The 19,803-nt window shown below is 37.3% G+C and overlaps 2 protein-coding genes across 2 annotated transcripts; both read right to left on the bottom strand.

Moving 5' to 3' along the window:
• Positions 1-6,548: 6,548 nt before the first annotated feature.
• LOC130101261 (uncharacterized) lies at positions 6,549-9,777 on the bottom strand. Its single transcript, XM_056266914.1, has 2 exons — positions 9,070-9,777; positions 6,549-6,911 (listed from the first exon to the last, which is right to left on the bottom strand). The coding sequence occupies exons 1-2, from the start codon at positions 9,759-9,761 to the stop codon at positions 6,908-6,910; spliced, it is 696 nt and encodes a 231-aa protein (XP_056122889.1). The 5' UTR covers positions 9,762-9,777; the 3' UTR covers positions 6,549-6,907.
• Positions 9,778-9,787: 10 nt separating this feature from the next.
• cobll1a (cordon-bleu WH2 repeat protein-like 1a) lies at positions 9,788-18,071 on the bottom strand. The gene is made up of 12 exons (XM_056267035.1): positions 18,020-18,071; positions 17,352-17,430; positions 16,998-17,145; positions 16,686-16,887; positions 15,473-15,698; positions 15,271-15,315; positions 14,496-14,581; positions 14,018-14,239; positions 13,005-13,113; positions 10,599-10,740; positions 9,887-10,425; positions 9,788-9,801 (listed from the first exon to the last, which is right to left on the bottom strand). The coding sequence occupies exons 3-12, from the start codon at positions 17,087-17,089 to the stop codon at positions 9,788-9,790; spliced, it is 1,677 nt and encodes a 558-aa protein (XP_056123010.1). The 5' UTR covers positions 17,090-17,145; positions 17,352-17,430; positions 18,020-18,071.
• Between the last annotated feature and the right edge of the window lie 1,732 nt (positions 18,072-19,803).

Here is a 19,803-nt window from a genome sequence, read left to right as displayed (position 1 = left end):
TGCCTGGAGAAATGAAGCGATGGTCATTATAATTGCAGATGTGCACATAAATGTGTGTATGCATTTGAATGAGTATTAATTCATCAGTTACTGTATATTAAAGCTGCAGTCCGTAGCTTTTTTAAGTTAAAAATAATCCAAAATAATTATATAAAAAAAAAACGTATTCTGCCAGTGGTCAAAACTATCTGCTTGCCATAGCTAGATTCAAAACGGTTAGCTTGTAATAGTGATTTTAATTCCAGTGGTACTGGTGGGTTTCCGCGGGAAATTCGAGCATGTCTTTGCGTCATTACGTCACACCCGTACACATAAAGGAGTTTCGGCTAGCCGGCTATACTGCGCGTGACGAGATGTTTAGATGTATAGGCTTTTCTCGCAGCACTTTACATAATTAAACTTATGGCATCCAGAAAGATCCAAACAACAATCATCAGTGTCATCTGGAGATGCAGCAGTTATAAAACCCAAAAGACTTTGTACTTCGGATTTAAGGTGGCTAGAGGAAGAGAAAGAAACCGTCTCATGCGAACACAAGGATTTAAACATCGGCGGGGCTTTTGAAAAGTGTGTGAACTCCGTGTTTTGAAGGGGTTCAAAACGGAAGAAGAGACGGCTTTTTTCTGCTGAACAAGTAAGTTAAGAGTAAGACATTTCAATAGTTCAATCGTGCAACAGTACGTTTTCTTAATTCACACAGTTATGGAGTTTCCTTTGTTGTGCCTTTCTCATTTTGCTATTATGGAGAATATGAATTCTGAACTACACAGGTAACCATAAAACAATTTAACATTATTCACGCAATGCTGATGTGATGTTGTTAACATGAACAATTTGAGAACAAAGTAGGCTATAATTTGCACGGTTGCTGTAAATCGCGTTGATTAAATCTATCTAACGAAGCTTATCATGTCGAATGCTTTTTCCCCCTTAGTTGGTCAGAACAAAAATGGATGTTACTTACTTGTTCAGAAGACATTTTCTTATGAAAATTCTTATGTTGGTCAAACTTTCAAAAAGTGAATCTGTGATTCTGAATGACAGTATCCACACAGCGCGGTGACTGACAGCACCACTCGCCTCAAAACACTGTGTTCATCCGGGCTGTTTCATGCCGATTTACAACCCACGTAAAGATGATAATTCAGCGAATCACTGCAGTTACAGATTTCGAACAGAGAGATGGTGACAAAGAGGAAAAGCTACGGACTGCAGCTTTATAAACTATAAGCATATATAATGTGCATTATAATTCATATCAAGACATCCCAGACAAATTCACTATGCATTTAGTGTTAAGTCAAGTTCCTATTCACCAACCTCAACATCATCTCATTCTAATCCACATTTCTTATGTTTGCTAATTACAGAGCCACTCATGTCCCTGTCTCCAATTATCATTTCGCATAAAAGGAACAAGTTTAGCATTAATTATGAATATTTCTGCATATTAGCCAGAGAAGCCGTGACATGTTAATGACCCTGGTGTCAAATGGCAGAGAAAATGAAAGAGAGATAATCTGACAGAATGAAAAACAGACAGAATAAACACTGAAAGAGACTGAGAAAAGAAAGAGCACCTTGACATTTAGAGATGTTTTAATTTGTTTTTATTTTTTTTAAAACAGGCCAGTTTTCATTTCAAATACACTGACACATCTGAAAGCAGTATAAGCAAAATGCAAATAATTCAATAAAGAAAAGAACACAGACAACCAGCAACGTTTTATATAGTTTAAGAAAACAGGACTAAAAGTGAAGAAGTTGAGGCTGGAAATGTTGTGATTACATTTGCTTGGTTCTATTGTCCATTTCTAAATATAGTATCTGTCTGTTTGTCTTTTCTCTCTGTCTTTCTGGGTAAGGGCAGGGAGGAGAGATCATCCGCACTGCATTGTGGGGGTTAGAATGTGGTGACATCAGAGGAAATGTCAGAGATTGTGGGAGGCAATGTTAAAGAGAAACTCAGCTCCGTGCCTGAAAGCCTAACTGACATTTGTGGACAGTCGGAAAGGTCAGGCATACCTTCAGATGAAAACTGCTTATATAGTATCAGGTGGGTAAAATAACACTTTAAAGCTATATGCTGTACGACTACTAGTGCATTTATACAACAGTTTGAAGGCATAAGTGTGTAAATAAAAAAGAAACAACAACGGGGTGTCTTAAAAAACCCTCTTGTGTCTGTGGAACTACTTCCTTATAGCACAGATTCAAATCTCAAGTTGACAGTTTAACAGTTGAGCCCAAGCCTCTATTACTAATCAGGCATACAGTAAATGCCACTTTACAACTATTAACGAAGGATCGCTGAGTTGCTTCATTGAAGTTAAAAGTTATATAGTGCAACAGTCGGGTTCCAGAAGTAAAAACTCCATTTATTTTCTCCATAGGGAAATTGATTTTTAACGATAACTTCTAAACCTTTAAAGACAGCCTTATTGTGAGCTACAAGGTGGTTAATCGATGGTTTTTGCTTCTGCTGAAGCCTTTGATTCCTCATGCTCAAACGGGTGGATCTGGGAAATTGCAGGATCTTACTGATCGCCCCGAAATGGCCAAAGAGACATTGGTTCCCACTTTTCCTACATCTGGTACAGGGCCATCCTTGGCCATTACCTATCAGAGCAGACCTTCTCTAGTGGAGGGTCAGATCTGGCACCTGAACCCAGACACGTTACAACTCTGGGTTTGGCCCCTACTCAGCCCCTCTCTTGTCAGCTGGAGGAGGCAGGAAAACCATAAACAATGCTGAAGCGCCTTCCACTACTACTCAAGCAAGTGGCGTGTGTTCTCTAACTGGTGTCAGGACAAAAACTTGGACCCCACGAATTGTGGTCTTGATTCTATTTTATGCTTTCTTCAGTCACTTTTAAACTCAGGAAGAAAGGTCAACACAGTAAGGGTTTATGTTCGGGCTATTTCTTATTTTCACAGTATTGTGGAAGGTTTATCTGTTGGTAAACACATGTTGGTTACTCAATTTCTCAAAGGGGCACGTCACCTCTATCCAGAAAAAAGGCTAAGATCACCATCCTGGGATCTTCCCATGGTTCTACAATCATTGACTAGGGCCCCGTTTGAACCATTGGCCCAAGCGGATCTTAAATCACTAACATGGAAAACAGTTTTCCTTGCTATCTGTTCAGCAAAAAGAGTGGGTGAGTTACAGTCTTGAAGATTGTCTGAGATGAAAAACAGACTATTCAGGGGTCTCTCTTTGGCCGAACCCGGCTTTCCTGCCTAAAGTTCTTAATACTAGCTTGATCAATCAAGTAATCGAACTTGCAGCGTTTCAACCTGATCCTGATCTCTCTTGTACAGAGCTTGATCTTGCTACCTTATGTCCAGTTCGAACACTTCGCACATACATTGAGTGCACACAGTCGTTACAACATTCACACACTCAGTTGTTTTTGTGTTTTGATAAGAAAAGTGTCGGATAACCAGCCTCGAAACAGCGTCTATCACATTGGAGTAGACACTATTGCACAAGCATACTCCAGTCAGAGTTTACCAGTCCCAGGGAACCTGGTAGCTCATTCTACCAGGAGTCTGGCCACATCCTGTGCTGCGTTCCAGTCCAAAATTGTCATGCCCTTCACTCGCTAACTTCCCTCCGTCTCGTTCACTCGGATGTACGTCATTGCTTAAGTTGCATGAGTGCCCACTACTGGCGGAAACTGCAATGGGCTGAATTGGAACGTCCTAAGCCCTTGATCACTTGGAATCAGCTATGGAGTTGATTTATTATTTCAAAAATGTTTCCCTTTAAGAATTTGTTTAATGCCGCATCCAAATGTATATAGATGTGTTTAGGTTGTTTTAAATAAAAAGACCAGATCTGCGGTGACATCACAATTGTGTTGCATTGTGGTATATGGAGCTGCCTGAAGTGTACATATGAAGTAGACTCGCTCCCTCGGTCAAAATCGAGGGAGCGAGGGTCTGTCCATATAAACTTCCCTCGTCCACTTCACGAAGTGGAACGCACTTCAAAATGGCGGCAGAGATTCCCCCGAAGGGAAGTGCTTAGGGAAGTTCGCAAGTGCATGTCTAAAAGTGGACTGGAACGTAGCAATGTGCAGCACTGAAGGGGGTGGCACTAACAGACATATGCACAGTGGCATCATGGAGTTCACCTTGTACCTTTGCCAAGTATTACAGGGTTAATGTTGGGGAACCAGGTACGCTTGGGTCCACAATTCTGCTCTCGGCCGCTAAGCAGGGATGTAAAGAAGGAGAGGCTTCCACCGCTGCTTGAAGTCGAACACACCTTAAATGGATAGTTCACCCCAAAATTAAAAGATTCTGTCATCATTTACTCACCCTCAAGTTGTTCCAAACCTGTATGAATTTCTTTCTTCTACTTAACACAAAAGAAGATATTTTGAAGAATGTAATCAAACAGTTGATGGACCCTATTGACTTCCATAGTATTTTTTCCCCCTCCATACTATGGAAGTCAATGGGGCTTATCAACTGTTTGGTTACGTTTATTTTTCAAAATATCTTCTTCATTATTCATTTTCACAGAGATAAGATATATTATACGGACTATATGTACATTATTAATACCACAGTCCAAAACTGTTACTTTTAAGTTGCTGTCAGTGAACTCAGCGACCCATCAAAGTCTAACAGATTTCACTGGATTTTTAAGTGCAGATATCTGTCTGACAGCTTCATCTGAGGCCTGTTCCATCTGAGACAGACTTTATGTAAATAAGTTTGGCTCTGATTGTTAATTAGGGCTTTAGGTGATCAGTATTCATGAGTGTGCGTGTCTGTGCTGCGCGGGGGTTGGGGAGCGCTGATCTGGCTTCAGTGACCAGTAGAATATGCACGCCACAAACTTGCCGGAATACTGATGAGGGAGGTGAGAAAGGCACCAGTTCACCAGGGAGAACTAGACGCTTCCTCCATCTCATGCACCACCAGTGGACTTTGCACAAGGTGCATATTTTAATGTGAGAGCATTTCAATCAGTTCCCTCAGCATACTTACACACATATAGATCAAACTAGCTTTATAAAATAGAAAACATGCATAGGTCAGATGACCAATAAAGCCCACCTAACCCCCAATCGGCTATGGCAAACATATACCCGCAGTGTTTACGGCCACACGTGGGTTTCAATAGCCCAATTTGATGAAAAGCCCCTCGTTGTGCTTAGCAGGGTCCTATTAAATCAGCCATGCCTGTTGGAAAACCATTCTTACACACCACAGAGAGGTGTCTTAGAGGGCAGGAAAACACGCCTTGAAAATAAGAGGAAAATCTGAAATGGCTGAAGGTCTAAAAGGTGGAGATGCAACCACTCTGCAAGCTGTTGCGGCCTTGAGAGAGTCCTCTTCAAACAAAAAGCCAGGAAGATAAATAAACTTCATCCTTTTTAATGTATTTGACTGCCCAGAGAATAAAGCAACGCCGACAGCTTTTTCCTTCAATTTTATGAAGTCTATAAAACTTGTCTTGACGCACAGAAAAAAATGTTAGTAGCAGAAAATGGATGGTAGGCCTTTCTAAAAACAACAACACTGCGTCTCTGGTTGAAAAGCTCTCCTGTAATTTGACATTTGTTTATCATTAAAAAAATTAGAGTTGAAAGGATCCGCAAGGTACGCGAGTTACATTAGGATCAGTGAAGGGAAAAAGTGTTTGACATGCCTGCCTGTAACAAAAACACATGCACAATACACGGTTCACAAGCTCTTATCGCTATTGGTATATACTGCCCCCTAGTGAACATCAGTTACTCTAAATGAGTTTACAAGCAAACATTTTACACCTAGAAATTATTTTCTCCTGCAGGTCAACATGGTTGAAAGATTGTGCGACAGTGAGTGATCAATCTCTGAATTAATGAAGATGGCAGCCTCCAGGTCATGTACTTCCAGGAGTTTATGAAACAACTGAGCAAATGCCATTGAGATAAATGGGAATGCTATCAGCTTTCTCCAAGTATTTTAGACCCACTCGCTGGGACCCTAGCAATGTCTAGGGATAAGTATATCATAGATTCTGTAGACAAAAGCAGCACATCTAGAATCTTGAACGGGCTACCCACATAGCAATGTGCTAACAAACAATCCACTTGGCACACAGAAAACATTTACAACCCTTTCGTTTAGCATAATGGTTGTATGGTTTTTGCTGTTTGAATTTGCAAAAGCACATAATAGACTTAAGAGCTATAGTGCACCGCAAGATTTTCAGTAAATGATTACATGAATTTCTCCATTAGTGCATGGCTTTGGATGACATCTGCCACACAGTATAATAGTGCTATTTGGAGTTTAGCAACACATCACCACCCACTCTCTGTCTTTGCTATGATATTGTTCTCCAAATCTGAATGATGAATCATACTTTGCCTGTGAATTTTATGAGCAGATTTTATTTACTTATGCTCAAAAATACAAAAGACAAAATGTACAAAATAGTATCCAGGCAAGTTTCTCAGGACTAATTTCTTAATAAAAAATAAAAAAAAGAATTTAACACAGAATATGAGGCTTCATTATTATACAAAAATATATACATATGAATACATGCATGATTCCCCCTCCAAGTGTATTTGTTTGGGGCAAAGTTTACTCGGCGTAATATTGTTCTCGTGAGAGTCAATTAAAAAGCTGGAAAATATCACCCTTTCTGAAAGCCAGGACACGTGAAAATCAGTTGACAGAACAGGAAAATTCAGATTAAGCGTTCAAACTGTTTTTCCCTCATCCAACCAAAATATCCATAATGATTGAAACATAGAATAGAATCAAATAGTCATATGATAAGATAAATGAGGAGTTTAAACATCAGGAGTGTGTCCTGCTCTTCATTCTGATGAAGAAAACCTCTTCCTCATTTAAGCCAAATGAACACTCCCATATTCAGAATGACCATCAATTACCTGGGGGAAAAAGACATCATAGTAAGTCACATCTTTCTGGAAGTTGGATATAAACTTATAGACAAAAGAAAATAATTGTGATTAATCTCAATTAACCCATTTAAATCTCACCATGAAACTAATCTCATCAAATTTGGTCAATATTTAACAGATATAAAATATTGAATATAAAATATCCCCCCCCCCCCCCAGCGCCCCATTGTAGATTAGCAGACATCAGTCATTTAGGAACCCATGGCAGTACATTGTATTGTTACATATTTTGTTGAGTTATTATTGGATTACGTTATCATTCCAAATTTCATAAAGACACACGCTGCCGTTCAAAAGTTTGGGATCAGTTTGATTTTATTATGTTTCTAAAAGAAGTCTCTTCTGCACACCAAGGCTGCATTTATTTGATCCAAATATAATATTGTGAAATATTATTACAATTTAAAATAACTTTTTATTTTAACACATTTTAAAATTTATTTCTGTGAAGGCAAAGCAGAATTTTCAGCATCATTACTCCAGTCTTCAGTGGTTCATGATCCTTCAGAAATCATTCTAATATGCTGATTTGCTGCTAAATAAACATTTATTATTATAAGTAATGTTGAAAACAGTTGTGTACAATTCTTTTCAGGATTCTTTGAATAATATAAAGTTCAAAAGAACAGCATTTATCTGAAATAGAAAGCTTTTGTAACATTATGAAATGTCGTTATGGTCACGTTTGATAAATTGAATGTATCCTTGCTGAATAAAAGTATTATATAATGTTGTATATAGTGTATAATGTTACAACAGTCTTCTATTTTAGATAAATGCTGTTCTTTTGAACATTCTATTCATTAAAGAATCCTTTTAAAAAAAATACACAACTGTTTTCAACATTAATAATAATAAATGTTTCTTAAGGAGCAAATCAGCATATTAGAATGATTTCTGCAGGATCATGTGACACATGAGTAATGATGCTGAAAATTCAGCTGTCAACACAGAAATATATTTCATTTAAAAATATCTATTTAAATGGAAAACAGTTATTGTAAATTATTACTGTTTATACTGTATTTGAGATTAAATAAATGCAGCCTGGGTGAGGATAAGAGACTTCTTAAAAAAACATTTAAAAAATCTTACCGACCCTAAACTTTTGAACGGCAGTGTACAAAACACACTCAGGCTATGAACTCTGGAATGCATGAAAGAATGCATCAATAACTATAAACACACATGTACTGTACAACACACATAAAACATGCTTAGAGGAAGGAAGATCCCCATTAAATAAACAAAGAGACTATTATGAGTGTCAGACGTCATTTACATTACACACACACTTCATTTCCTGACCCAGACACACCTTGCCCTTTCGACAATGAACTAACCAATACATTTGAAAGACGCCTATACATCCTTTTAATTCTGTTAGTTTCCCGTCCGATGAAAAAGATCAACACTGTTCCAAAGTTTATGGTTGGTAAAAATGTTTTAATGTTATTGAAGGTCTTTTATGCTCACTAAGGCTGCATTTTTTTAAAAATCAAAATCACAGTAAAAACAGTAATATTGTGAAATATTATTACAATTTAAAGCAACGGTTTTCTATTGTAATATATTTTAAAACGTAATTCTTCAAAAAAATTTTTTTGCATTTTTACTCGTCTTCAGTGATACTTCAGAAATCATTCTAACATGCTGACGTGCTTAAGATAAATTTCTAATTATCACAGTTAAAAACAGTTTTGATGCTTAATATGTAGTTAATATATTTTTAAATGAACTTTTTTTCAGGATTCTTTGATAAAAAGAACAGCATTTTTTTGTTATTTATCTTTTTTAATATTAAGGTATTTATATACCATTGATCAATTTCATACATCTGAATACATCATTGCTGTACAATACATTACTTGCGGAGTAAAATTATTGTAAAAAAAAAAAAAAATGAAATGTACTGACCCCACACTTTGGAACAGTAGTACTGTATGTTAATGTTTTGGCCCAATAAGTTCCATCAAACATGTGAGGGTCAAAAAGATGGTTGACATTTGAATGTGGAAAGTAATTTAGAAATTACTCTTTGTAACTATTCACAACATATAAATGTTGATGATTTCATTAATATTAAGAACCTTCTATTAATATTTCAGTGAGTAATTTTACTCACTGTGTCAGCATGGGCAGCTCCCGTCTTCTGGAGCAGTTGGGATCCAGCCCTGGTTTGGAACGCTTAGCCTTCTGAAATACAGCCAAGGCAAAGAGCGACGCTGCTGGAGGGCAAGGGTCAAAGCTTGAATGTGAGTTCGAGGTTTTATGAGGTTCTGGAGTGAAGCTGCAATTGTTTTCAGCACCAGGGGTGTACGCATTAGGGTTAGTTTGTGTAGAGTGGGCTTTTGGTTTGGAGTAGTGCTGGTAAGGCACATATTTGGGCTTTGAGTTAGCACTTAGATCAAAGTTTGACCATTGGTCATCACAGGACTGTATTTCCTGCTCACTCCTGTTTTCTATATCCTCTTTGTATTCACCGCTCTTCTCATCCCAGTAGACAGGTGGCGGCGGTGAGGGAAAACCCATTTCTTGCATTGTGTTCTCTTCTTGCAAGTTAGTATATTCTCTTTGAATCCTTCCCCAAACATCAAATTGTTTCATTCCATCATTATCACCATCTAGAAACTTCCTTCTCCTCTCTTTGTACTGCTCTACCCAGTCCGTCTCTTCTTCAGTCTCCACCAAAGCATGCTCTTCCATCTCCTCTCGCTCAACAAGACCTGTATTTGGATTGATTGGTGACCTGTCAGAAAGTTCATTAGCTGGTTTCGAAGGACAAACCCAACTGTCTCTTGGTTCTAGATTATTCATTTTACTGTCTCTTGGTTCTAGATTATTCATTTTACTGTCTCTTGGTTCTAGATTATTCATTTTACTGTCTCTTGGTTCTAGATTATTCATTTTACTGTCTCTTGGTTCTAGATTATTCATTTTACTGTCTCTTAGTTCTAGATTATTCATTTTACAATCTAAATGTTCTGGATTATTTAGGCCCCTTTGTAGGGATTCTAAGCTCTCATGAATACATTGGTCCTCTTCATATTTCAGCTCCAAATTCTCACTCTCAATGTCCGTCCAAGCTTGATTCTCGTTCTCCAGCTGCTGTAGATGTAGAACCTCTGATAAGGGCTCACTTTTGTCTGAACCCTTGCCCCCATTCCTGAAAAGTTCAGATGGGAGTTCCTCCAAAAGCTCTGTGGTGGGGGTCTCAATGGCATCCGGGTCTCCAGGACTCAGGTCTTTCTCAGCTTTAGTAGCAGCGGATGACTGTAGTGCCAGTGGCAGATCTAAGCACTGCCGGCTCTGTTGACGTCTCTGGGGAACCACGGTGAAGGTGGTCAAACCCTCTCTCTCAGAGGGGCTCCTCAGCAGCTGACAGCCAGGAAGTGCCTTAAGCTCAGCCTCAGGGGTGTGATGCTCCGAAAACAAACCCGTAGACGCATCTTCTGCTGGTTGATTCTGGGATATAGGAGAACTAAAGAGGAAATTGAATAGGAAGATATTCAATTTTAGAAAAATAAAAACAGTGAAATGGTTTCCTGGCTGATATTATCCGACTGAAACACTCACACAAACCATCCAGACAATTTCTATATTTCTAAGGAAGTGCAAATCATGAATAATTAGATCCAGACAAAATGAACATACTTTGCAGAAGACAGCGTTCTCTGTCGCCGTGCCTGCAGAGATTGCGCAAGTTCGCTCATAACTTTAGCGATTGCAGGGCAGCGGTCAGCTATGCGAGCTCTGTGTTTGTCTGAACGCTTGTCGTCCCCTTGAGCTTCATCTACTGAAGCGAAACAAAGTGTTATGACAAAGACACAGAAATGTTTTCACCAGTGTGTCTTGTTTATCTGTTCATCTGTAACCTCTTAATACAGCACCAACACAAACAGCAAAGTGTACAGTATATATTTTTTTATTTAATTTATTCAAATATGAATCAGTATTAGCAAATTGAATTTCAAAAGTTAATTTGGCAAAAGACAAAAACAAACAACTTAAAATTCGGAAGAAAAAGAACACAAAAAGACAAGCACACAGAAAATTAAAGACAAATATAACAACATTAAAATGATTCTAACCAAAAGCAAAAAACAATTTTTAATAAAAAAAAGAAAGAAAAATATTTGTGGCTGATTAATTCATTTAGAATTCCTGAAATGTGAATAATTTAAGACTCTTAAAAAGCATCCCTTTTGACCTAACATCTTAAAGACATCGACATGATTGACATTTAATAAAGCTGAACTTCAATTATGTGGATAAAATTATCAAAGACTGATTACAACCATCTTGAGAGCGGTGTCTAACTGAGCAGCCATACACCTCGCTGAATTAAGGCACAATTATTGTAAGAAAGCACTACAGATTTGCCTGCTAAACACATCACATTACATTTCAACCTTTATACGGTCTAAGCCAGAGAGTGACATTAAACAAGGAAGCTGATTAAACAACAGACAAGACAGAGTTCAGTGCAATGTGCATAAGACATAAGGCTATGTAAAAACAGAGGAGAATAAGCCCATCACCGACGAGAGCAGGAACAGAGAAGCAAGCATGGAGGAGAAGAGGAGGAAAGGATGTGCTGCCTGTTAGGCGCCCCCTCCTGGTAGGACAGTGTAAAACAAGAGCAAATAATTAATCCAACAGTTGTGGGAAACCAAAAAAAAAGAGTTTTATGACAAGGATGTAACCATGGCTGCGTCCGAAATCGAAATAAGTAAATACTTCACGGTCGCTAAAAAAAGTATGTTTTATATAGTATGAATGTAATCTGGATGTACTAAATTCGGCATGTTATCATTATCATGTGACCTACTATTCACAGGCATTCATAAATCCTCTCCCGTTGCCTCATGGGATAGTAAAGTGTCCATCTTATGCACACTTCAGAATCTCGCCGGAAGTAGAAAGTCATCCGGGGACTTTTTGCCTACTCTTTTATGAGTACTGTGAATTCAGACATACTTCTTGTGTCACATACTGTTTTTCACCTACTATATACAGTAGGGAAGTATGCGATTTTGGATGCAGCCCATGTCTTGAACATTGGGGGTGGGGGACTATTTTGACCCATTTGCAAATAATACTTGCATTAAAATATGCACACATGTACTTTCTTTTGTATGTCTAATATGTAAAAAAAAAAAAAAGAAGAAGCATAAAACGTTTCTTGTCTCGTCACACTCAGTTAGGAATTACATGAATCATGATAGCTTATTTTCAATTCAAAACGGCCATATTTGAGAAAGAAAATCGAGTAGTTTGCATTTCTGGATGTTACTGTCGGTAATTTGACATCTCTATAGTCATTTGATTGGCCATCTCAATCATTTTGACACTGACACGGCAGACCAGACTGAAAATGTAAAACTTTGTCATCTTAACATAATATCCTGCGTAATGGAGTGCAGCAGAGCAGTGCAAGAATTTAAAATATTGGTGGGACAATTTGACCATTTCTAATTATTGGCGGGGTCCTCCTCCATATCTATCTTAATGTTGATTCTATGCTGATATTTTATAGCATTGGTGTCTAGGAAACTAGCACTAACAGGCACACAAGTATTCACAAATGCATTAACACAGAAAACTGCAACTTCTGTCAGGACCACTATCGTCAAATACGATTGAAAATTAGCATACTTGGATTGGCGGTATGGTTCTGTTCTGGGCGAGAACTCCGATGCGCATCCATGCAGTCTAGCATGGATAAGAGCAGGGAGAGCAGCGATAACCCCCCTTTTTTAAATATAAAACATAATTTGAGAATTCAGTCTGATTCAAAGAGGAATCAGACTGCCAAATGCTGACTGGGCGAGAGGAGGAGTTTGGGATGGAGGAGGGTAATTCGCTCCTGAGAACGCGATAGCTGGAGCTTATATATGGATGCTGTGATAGGCGTCGTATTCCTATAGGTAGATGTATTCCTATGAGAGACAGCTTGACTAACGTGACCTGCCAGAACTTAAAATAACTTATATAGTCTGAATATATATATATATATATATATATAAGATATAAAATGGTATAAAAATTAATACATACCTTTGTTATCTGAATTGGATGGGGCGGGGCCATCACCCGGTGGGGGCGGAGCTCTCCGTTTAGTCCTTTTAAGGGAGGACTCAGTGGAAGAAATAGGACTGAGCAGACCCTGAGCAAAGCACATAGAGGTTATGTTTGGAATAAAATACTAACATACTGCTTCATGCCATACAACACAGTAAATACATTACCAGTGAAACAGTATGCACTATGCAATTTTGAACAATAATATGCTGTAGTTGTCACATAACTTCATTACATTGCTTGTCAAATTCAGCAAATTGTCATATGGGAAATAAAAACAGTGGTTTAATTTATTGTTAAGAAATTAAATTCTTTTTGAAAATATTAGTGGCAATCCTGCCAATTAATGAGTTTGTGTTCTATCATTTGTGTTATAATTTATACACTATTATATTATATATGAATATTTTTAATAAGCTATTTTTTTATTTTTTTTAATGTTACTGTATGTGCTTTTATCATTTTTATTATTATTATTTTTTAATACTACTATTTAGGTTCAATTTATTTTTATTTCAGTTTTATTAATCATTTATTTCTAGTTAGTAATTTTAGTGCTTTAACTTATTTCAGTTAGTTACCAAGCCAACACGTCTAATCTTAGTTTATTTTAGGTTTTTCCATCTAATACTTATATTTTATTTCAATTTTTTTTTTTTTTTAGATTTAGTTAACGATAATAACCCTGATACATACTGCACAAAAATAGCATGCCAGTTAGAACATGCCACAGAAACATACACATACTATTTTATTTTACTAAAAATAACACTAATGCATGCTAATATGAATACAACTCAATTTAATAGGGCTAAAGTTAAAAGGGTTAAAGTTTTTTTTTAAATACAAAAAATAAAATAAAAACAATTTAAATGTTAACAGTGTAGTTTAAACCTCCATTTCATTGCTACACCAGCTGATCAGCAAATTAATTACACAAAAGCTAATTCAGGTTTGGACTGGTATGGAGATGCCCAAAGCATTCCCACCTGTTTTCCAGCAGGGTCACTTTCTGATAGGTCAGAAAAGTCTCTGGTGTTAAGTCCACAGGCGACACTCTGGGACGCCGTCATAGGAGGCTTCGGAGCGGGTCTCTTCTTTGCCATGTCGGCAGGGACCATGGGTAAGGTCGAGTAGCCGTTAAGACCATTCACCCTGATCGCACATTGGCCGTTCAGTTCAAGATATGTTGAAGCACTGTCAGTCACAGCCTGAAGAAGAAATAAATAAAACATAAGAGCAAAAATGTCAAATTAATTTCAATATGCAAATTGCATTACCAGATAAGCAAATGCACAGGCTAATCTGAAAGATAAACAGATGCAGAGACAGATGGGTGGACCTGCACAAGTGTTTTACAGTGTTACAGTTCAGTTATGATACCCCCCACCCCCCATCGTTTCCTGAATATGACAACCAGCAGGTTGCACAGACTGCTAAACCAGACAAACTGACAGGTGTACAAACCTGCTCAGGTGTTTTCTTGTTCTTCTTGAATAAACCAAAGAAACCTTTGTTTCCCTTCTCTCTGTGGCTCTTTTCTTTGACACCACCTGGACACACACAAAAGAGCCTCATAGATCAAACATACACTTTTGTGGACAAATCTGAGCAGTGCAGAAATGGTTGGTTCAGTGCTATATTAAAGAGATATATTATATTTTTGTGCTACAAAATTAGCTTTTTTGTATGGAAGCTTGTTTAGGCCACAGAATAAAACATTTGAAAAGATAATTGCGACTTTTTATCTCACAATTGCGAGTTTACATCTCGCAATTCTGACTTTATTTCTCAGAATTGCGAGATATAAACTCAGTTCTGACTTTTTTCTTGCAATTGCCAGTTTATAACTCAATTCTGACATCTTTTCTCAGATTTGTGAGATATAAACTTGCAATTGCGAATTATAAAGTCCATTTCTAAGGAAAAAAACACTTTATATCTCACACTTCTGACTTTAAACGCAATTGGAAGATATAAAGTCAGAATTGTGTGGTATAAAGTCGCAATTTCATGTTATAAAGTCAGAATTGCGAGTTCTAAACATGCAATTCTGAGAATTAAAAAAAAAAAAATCTCAGAATTGCGAGTTTATTTCTCGCAATTGCGACTTTATATCATGCAATTCTGTCTATAACTCGCAATTGCGATTTTATAATTGTGAGATAAGTCACAATTACCCTTTTTATTTTATATACCGAGGCGGAAACAACTTCGATATGTTTGGACTGAAGCTTTGTACCTTTATGAGTTGATACAGGATCAACAGGAGGATTCGTTGGTACCACTGTAAGAAGAAAAAAATATCAAACAACTACAAAAGATTAATATTACTTTAGTACGCAACAAAAAAGCTTTATAGACAGTACATTGTAGTATGCAACAGTGTTACATAATTACACTACAGTGCTTTTACACTGCCCTATTTTTCCTTTTTTACTGACCTTTCATTTCCTTGGCATACAGCTCCCTGATTCCATAGTCATTCAGTGTTTTGGTGAGATCCAGGGTTTCCTCTGATTTGTATGTCTTTAGTAAGACGGTGGCATCAGGGTTGAACTCACACTTCTCACACACTGTGGGCATTAACTCAATCAGCGGCACTGTAGGATTGACCCGTGCTACTGCCTTATGGGACATCTTGTAGTTTATCAGAAGACGAACTGTTGCCTGGAAAATTCAATTTTTTAACACTTTTTATTCAAAAACTTTTTATGACAGGTCTAATGTGACACGACAACCCTGCTGAAAAATCCAGCATGAATTCCATGTTGCACCATAAGGGTATACAGAACTTTAGATGAACTGCTGGATATCTGACAAAAAATAAAAAAATAAGGATACAATTATTAAATAAGATGGACATAGAAAGTTTTGGGGAAAGTTACTTTGAAAAGTAATGTATTAGAATATCGAGTTACTCCCTTAAAAAGTAACTATTTGCATCACTTAGTTACTTTTTAAGTTACATTACTTTTGCGTTACTTTTTCTCACCTGGGCTGGGCTTTTTTTTTTTATAACAAAGAAGTTCTATTTAATGTAAAGGCCCTTTCGCACCAAAAGTGAAATCAATAAGCCTCAGGCTGATGGAAATGCAAATTCACACGTGTACAGTAGAGGACGCAGCTCAGACAAACCTTTCAGCTGATCTGCCATTCTGGATTGCAGAAGAATAGGATGGAGGAGAAGAAAGTGTAACACTTACTTCACCAATGAATACAAGAAATCTAAAGTCATTTTTGCTGAATCATCAAAGGTCAGCCGCAAGTACATTGGTCAATAAAGTGAGATTAAATGTATACAATATTTGTTTTATTTAACATTTAATTATTGAAGGTTTGTGTAGTATTTTTGTAGTATTGTGATTTTGCATTTCACTTATTTTACTCGTTTCGAGGAACACAATCTTATTTTTTTTGCAAGTGAGATTAGTAAATACCACTCACATTTAGTCTAGAACTACAATATATAACCATCATGTTTACACATAACGCTTCTGCACTTACTGGGAATTTTTTTTAACATTTTCTGGGGACAAGAGAGCTGTCAGTCAATAGATGGGTTACTTGAAAAAATGCATCAATTATGTAATCGAGTTACTTGTAATGCGTTACCCCCAACACTGGATATAAATCATGGCTTTCGATCAGACTTACCACAGGAATATGAGGTTTTTTCTTGTTAGCATCACTCCCTTTAGATTGCAGGACAACTCTTTCAAACTCAAGAGAGCCAATCACGGAGTTGGGTTTGAAATTGATGTAGTTTTGATTTGTGGAGATAAGCTTGATGACATGATCCGATGGAACGAGGTGGTGTTGAGCACACAACGTAACCAGAACATCCATAACTGGTTTACTGCAAGCGCAAACACATACAGCTGGATTAAAACATGACCAGACATTCATTCCAGTGAAAGGATTGGTGAAAATGTGCAAGATCACCTTTACTTTTTCCTTCTCGCTCACCTGCCATGCACTGTGGCTGTGGTCTCCTGTCCTCCTGGGAGCAGTACAGTCAGAGGAATGTCCCTGTCTATGAGATCTTCTTGGGGATCCATGGGTGTGTGCTGTAGGTAGTATGAAGGACAGATGACGCTGTAGATTTTGGGTTGTCCTATTGATGAAGCAGAAAAATAAATCGCTAGGTCATTCAGAGAACTCCCTACATCATTTTTTTCAATTAGAAATGATGAGAGAAAACCCATCCAGATACAACCACTGGTGTAGTTTCTGGTGGTAGTTCTTTGGAACAGAGGCATTTATGGCATCCACTGTTACACACTCATGACAGAATGCTTTTTAATGAATCACGTCACCAACCTGTGTGAAAAAATCCCCTGTGTGTCTCAGCTAGGGCTGTGCAGGGGGAATTTCCAGGTATGTTCCATCAACTGTAAACCTTTTAGAAATGGAAACAGATTTTACTGTAGTTGCTTTACCTTTTTTAAGCAGTAAAAGCACATTTCCCATGTTCTTTAGAGCAATAAATCTGTGATATCTCGGATTTGCTTTAACTTTAAAACTAGGTACTTATGTTGTTATTTTTTATCACATTAATTGCCTTTAAGCCCCCTCCAAATAATATCCAACTTTAGAAATGTATAGAATTACTTACTTATAATTAATTACTTATTAAAACACAATCAGCTGTGTCCTACAATTTCCTCACAAACTACAAAACAGCAGACAAGTAAATACTTTTTTTACACTACCGTTCAAAAGTTTGTGGTCAGTAAGTAAAAAAAAAAAAAAGGAATTAATATTTTTATTCAGCAAGGATGCATTAAATTGATCAAAAGTGACAGTAAAAAACTTGAGTTTTCTGAAATTTGCACCCTATACCTTTTATATTACGAATGTTTAATTAATGTTCTAAAATAACGAAAGAACACAAACCAATGTTTTAAAGTGCACACCAACATGTACAAAACTTTGATAACTGTTGAAAAATGCTTTTAAGGCCGTTTGTGGAACTTGCCGTTACATACCAGTCCAGCACAAAATGACGTCCGAATCACAGCTGATTACAAATTCCCACCTGGAGAGTAAAAAAAAAAAAAAAAAACAGTTTAATTAATCAAATGCACCCATCTCGAAAGGGACTAAAATTAAAAGTAATGTTGGGCAGCCAACGCCTTTGGGTGTGTTTGGTGCTCGTTCACTTCGTTGGAGCTTTAGTTTTATTATAACTGGGCGTGAGTGTTACTTCACGCCTCCTGCCGCTGATCATCGAGGCAAAGCGGAGTAATACACATGTCAATTTCCCATGAGAACGAACTCGAAAAACACCAAACGCACGTGCACCTGGTGCGCATTTACCAAACACGGCCAGCCAACGCTCGGTAAATTCACTCCGAAATACAAATTTGGTTGTTTTATGCAGAGATATTTACCCCATATCTGCCCAGTTTACTCTTATTTTATTCGAAAAGTTCACAAACTGAAATTTACAATGCATTCACTACAGCTTAAAAGGGTTTGTTACATTACAAGCAGGATTAACTTAAGTACTAGCTCACCGATGCGCACGTAAAGTAGGCTATTCAGCGCTTGGACACAATTTCACAATGTATGGCAGTGATGGCACCTGTATCTTATTTATGCCTTACCTTTATCGTACTTACCACAGTCTTTAGTCAGGGGGTTCCTCAAACACCTGCCGTTGCTAAATAATAGAAGGACTAACTGAGTAAAGAATCAGAGTGAATGCAAAGACAAGCGTTGTTAATCCTCTAGTGTTGTCAGTATGGACATGCCCAGTGCTGTGACATCAACAAATCTGTTTCCTGTGTGTGTGTGTGTGTGTGTGTGAGAGAGAGATAGCATTTCTGTTCTGAGGCTATTGAGTTGACATTGATTTAAATTAACTCTAAGTCACCATGAAATCAAAATGGACAATTCCATTTTGTATGGAATATTGCTTAGCCTATTAATTATAAATGATTTATTTGTGTACATAACAATTTTTTATTATTATAAAAATACTCGTGGCCTCAAAAACTTTATTAAAAGAACTTAACCCCACTTGCAACCACCTCTTCTCTGATGACGTGTTTACTGGCGAGAGGGCGGGACAATCTGTCACTCACATGAGCTTGACCAATAGCAAACCACAACGGCCCAATGTTTCCAAGAGGGACAAAATTAAATCCACTTTTTCCTGTTCAAGAAGGCGTTTCATGAAATGGAATGGATATATGGATATTTCTTGAAAGGGAAGAAAATACTATCGCAACTTCCGTTTCATGCCAACTTTAAATTCATAGATCAAAATGCTTTTTTGTTGAGGAGTAATTTTGTATCAAAAATGTATTTTGTTTATAAAGTTAGGACATTTTGAAAGTTAGACATTCTCTACATTTTGAATTTGTAAAAATCGTATAGCTGCATCGGAATGGTACGAAACTTGGTGACTTTTATGGCACTTGGTATATGAACACAAATTTTTTTGAGTGATAGTAAAAAAAGTCACACTTGTGGTCTTCAAAAATGGCCGCCATACAAAATGAATGGGAAATAGGCAAAAATACGAAAATACAGATTATTTTTGTGTGTGTACAATCTACAAATCAGCCACGACGCAGAGAAATATGCACATTTGGAAATGTGAAAAATCAAATCAATAATTCATCCACAATGTAAGAAAAAAAGCACACAGCAATGAAAGGGTGAGACTGTAAGCCATCAAGATTACAAAATAGACACGCACGCACACACACACACACAGAGAGAGAGAGAGTGAGAGAGAGAGAAATGAACTGGTGAGACTGAT

Source organism: Rhinichthys klamathensis, unplaced genomic scaffold (assembly GCF_029890125.1).
Source record: "Rhinichthys klamathensis goyatoka isolate OS25496 unplaced genomic scaffold, OSU_Roscu_1.1 h1tg000254l_1, whole genome shotgun sequence".
Taxonomy (NCBI): domain Eukaryota; kingdom Metazoa; phylum Chordata; class Actinopteri; order Cypriniformes; family Leuciscidae; genus Rhinichthys; species Rhinichthys klamathensis.
The sequence above is the reverse complement of the archived record's forward strand: the minus strand, read 5'-3'. Positions and strand labels throughout refer to the sequence as shown.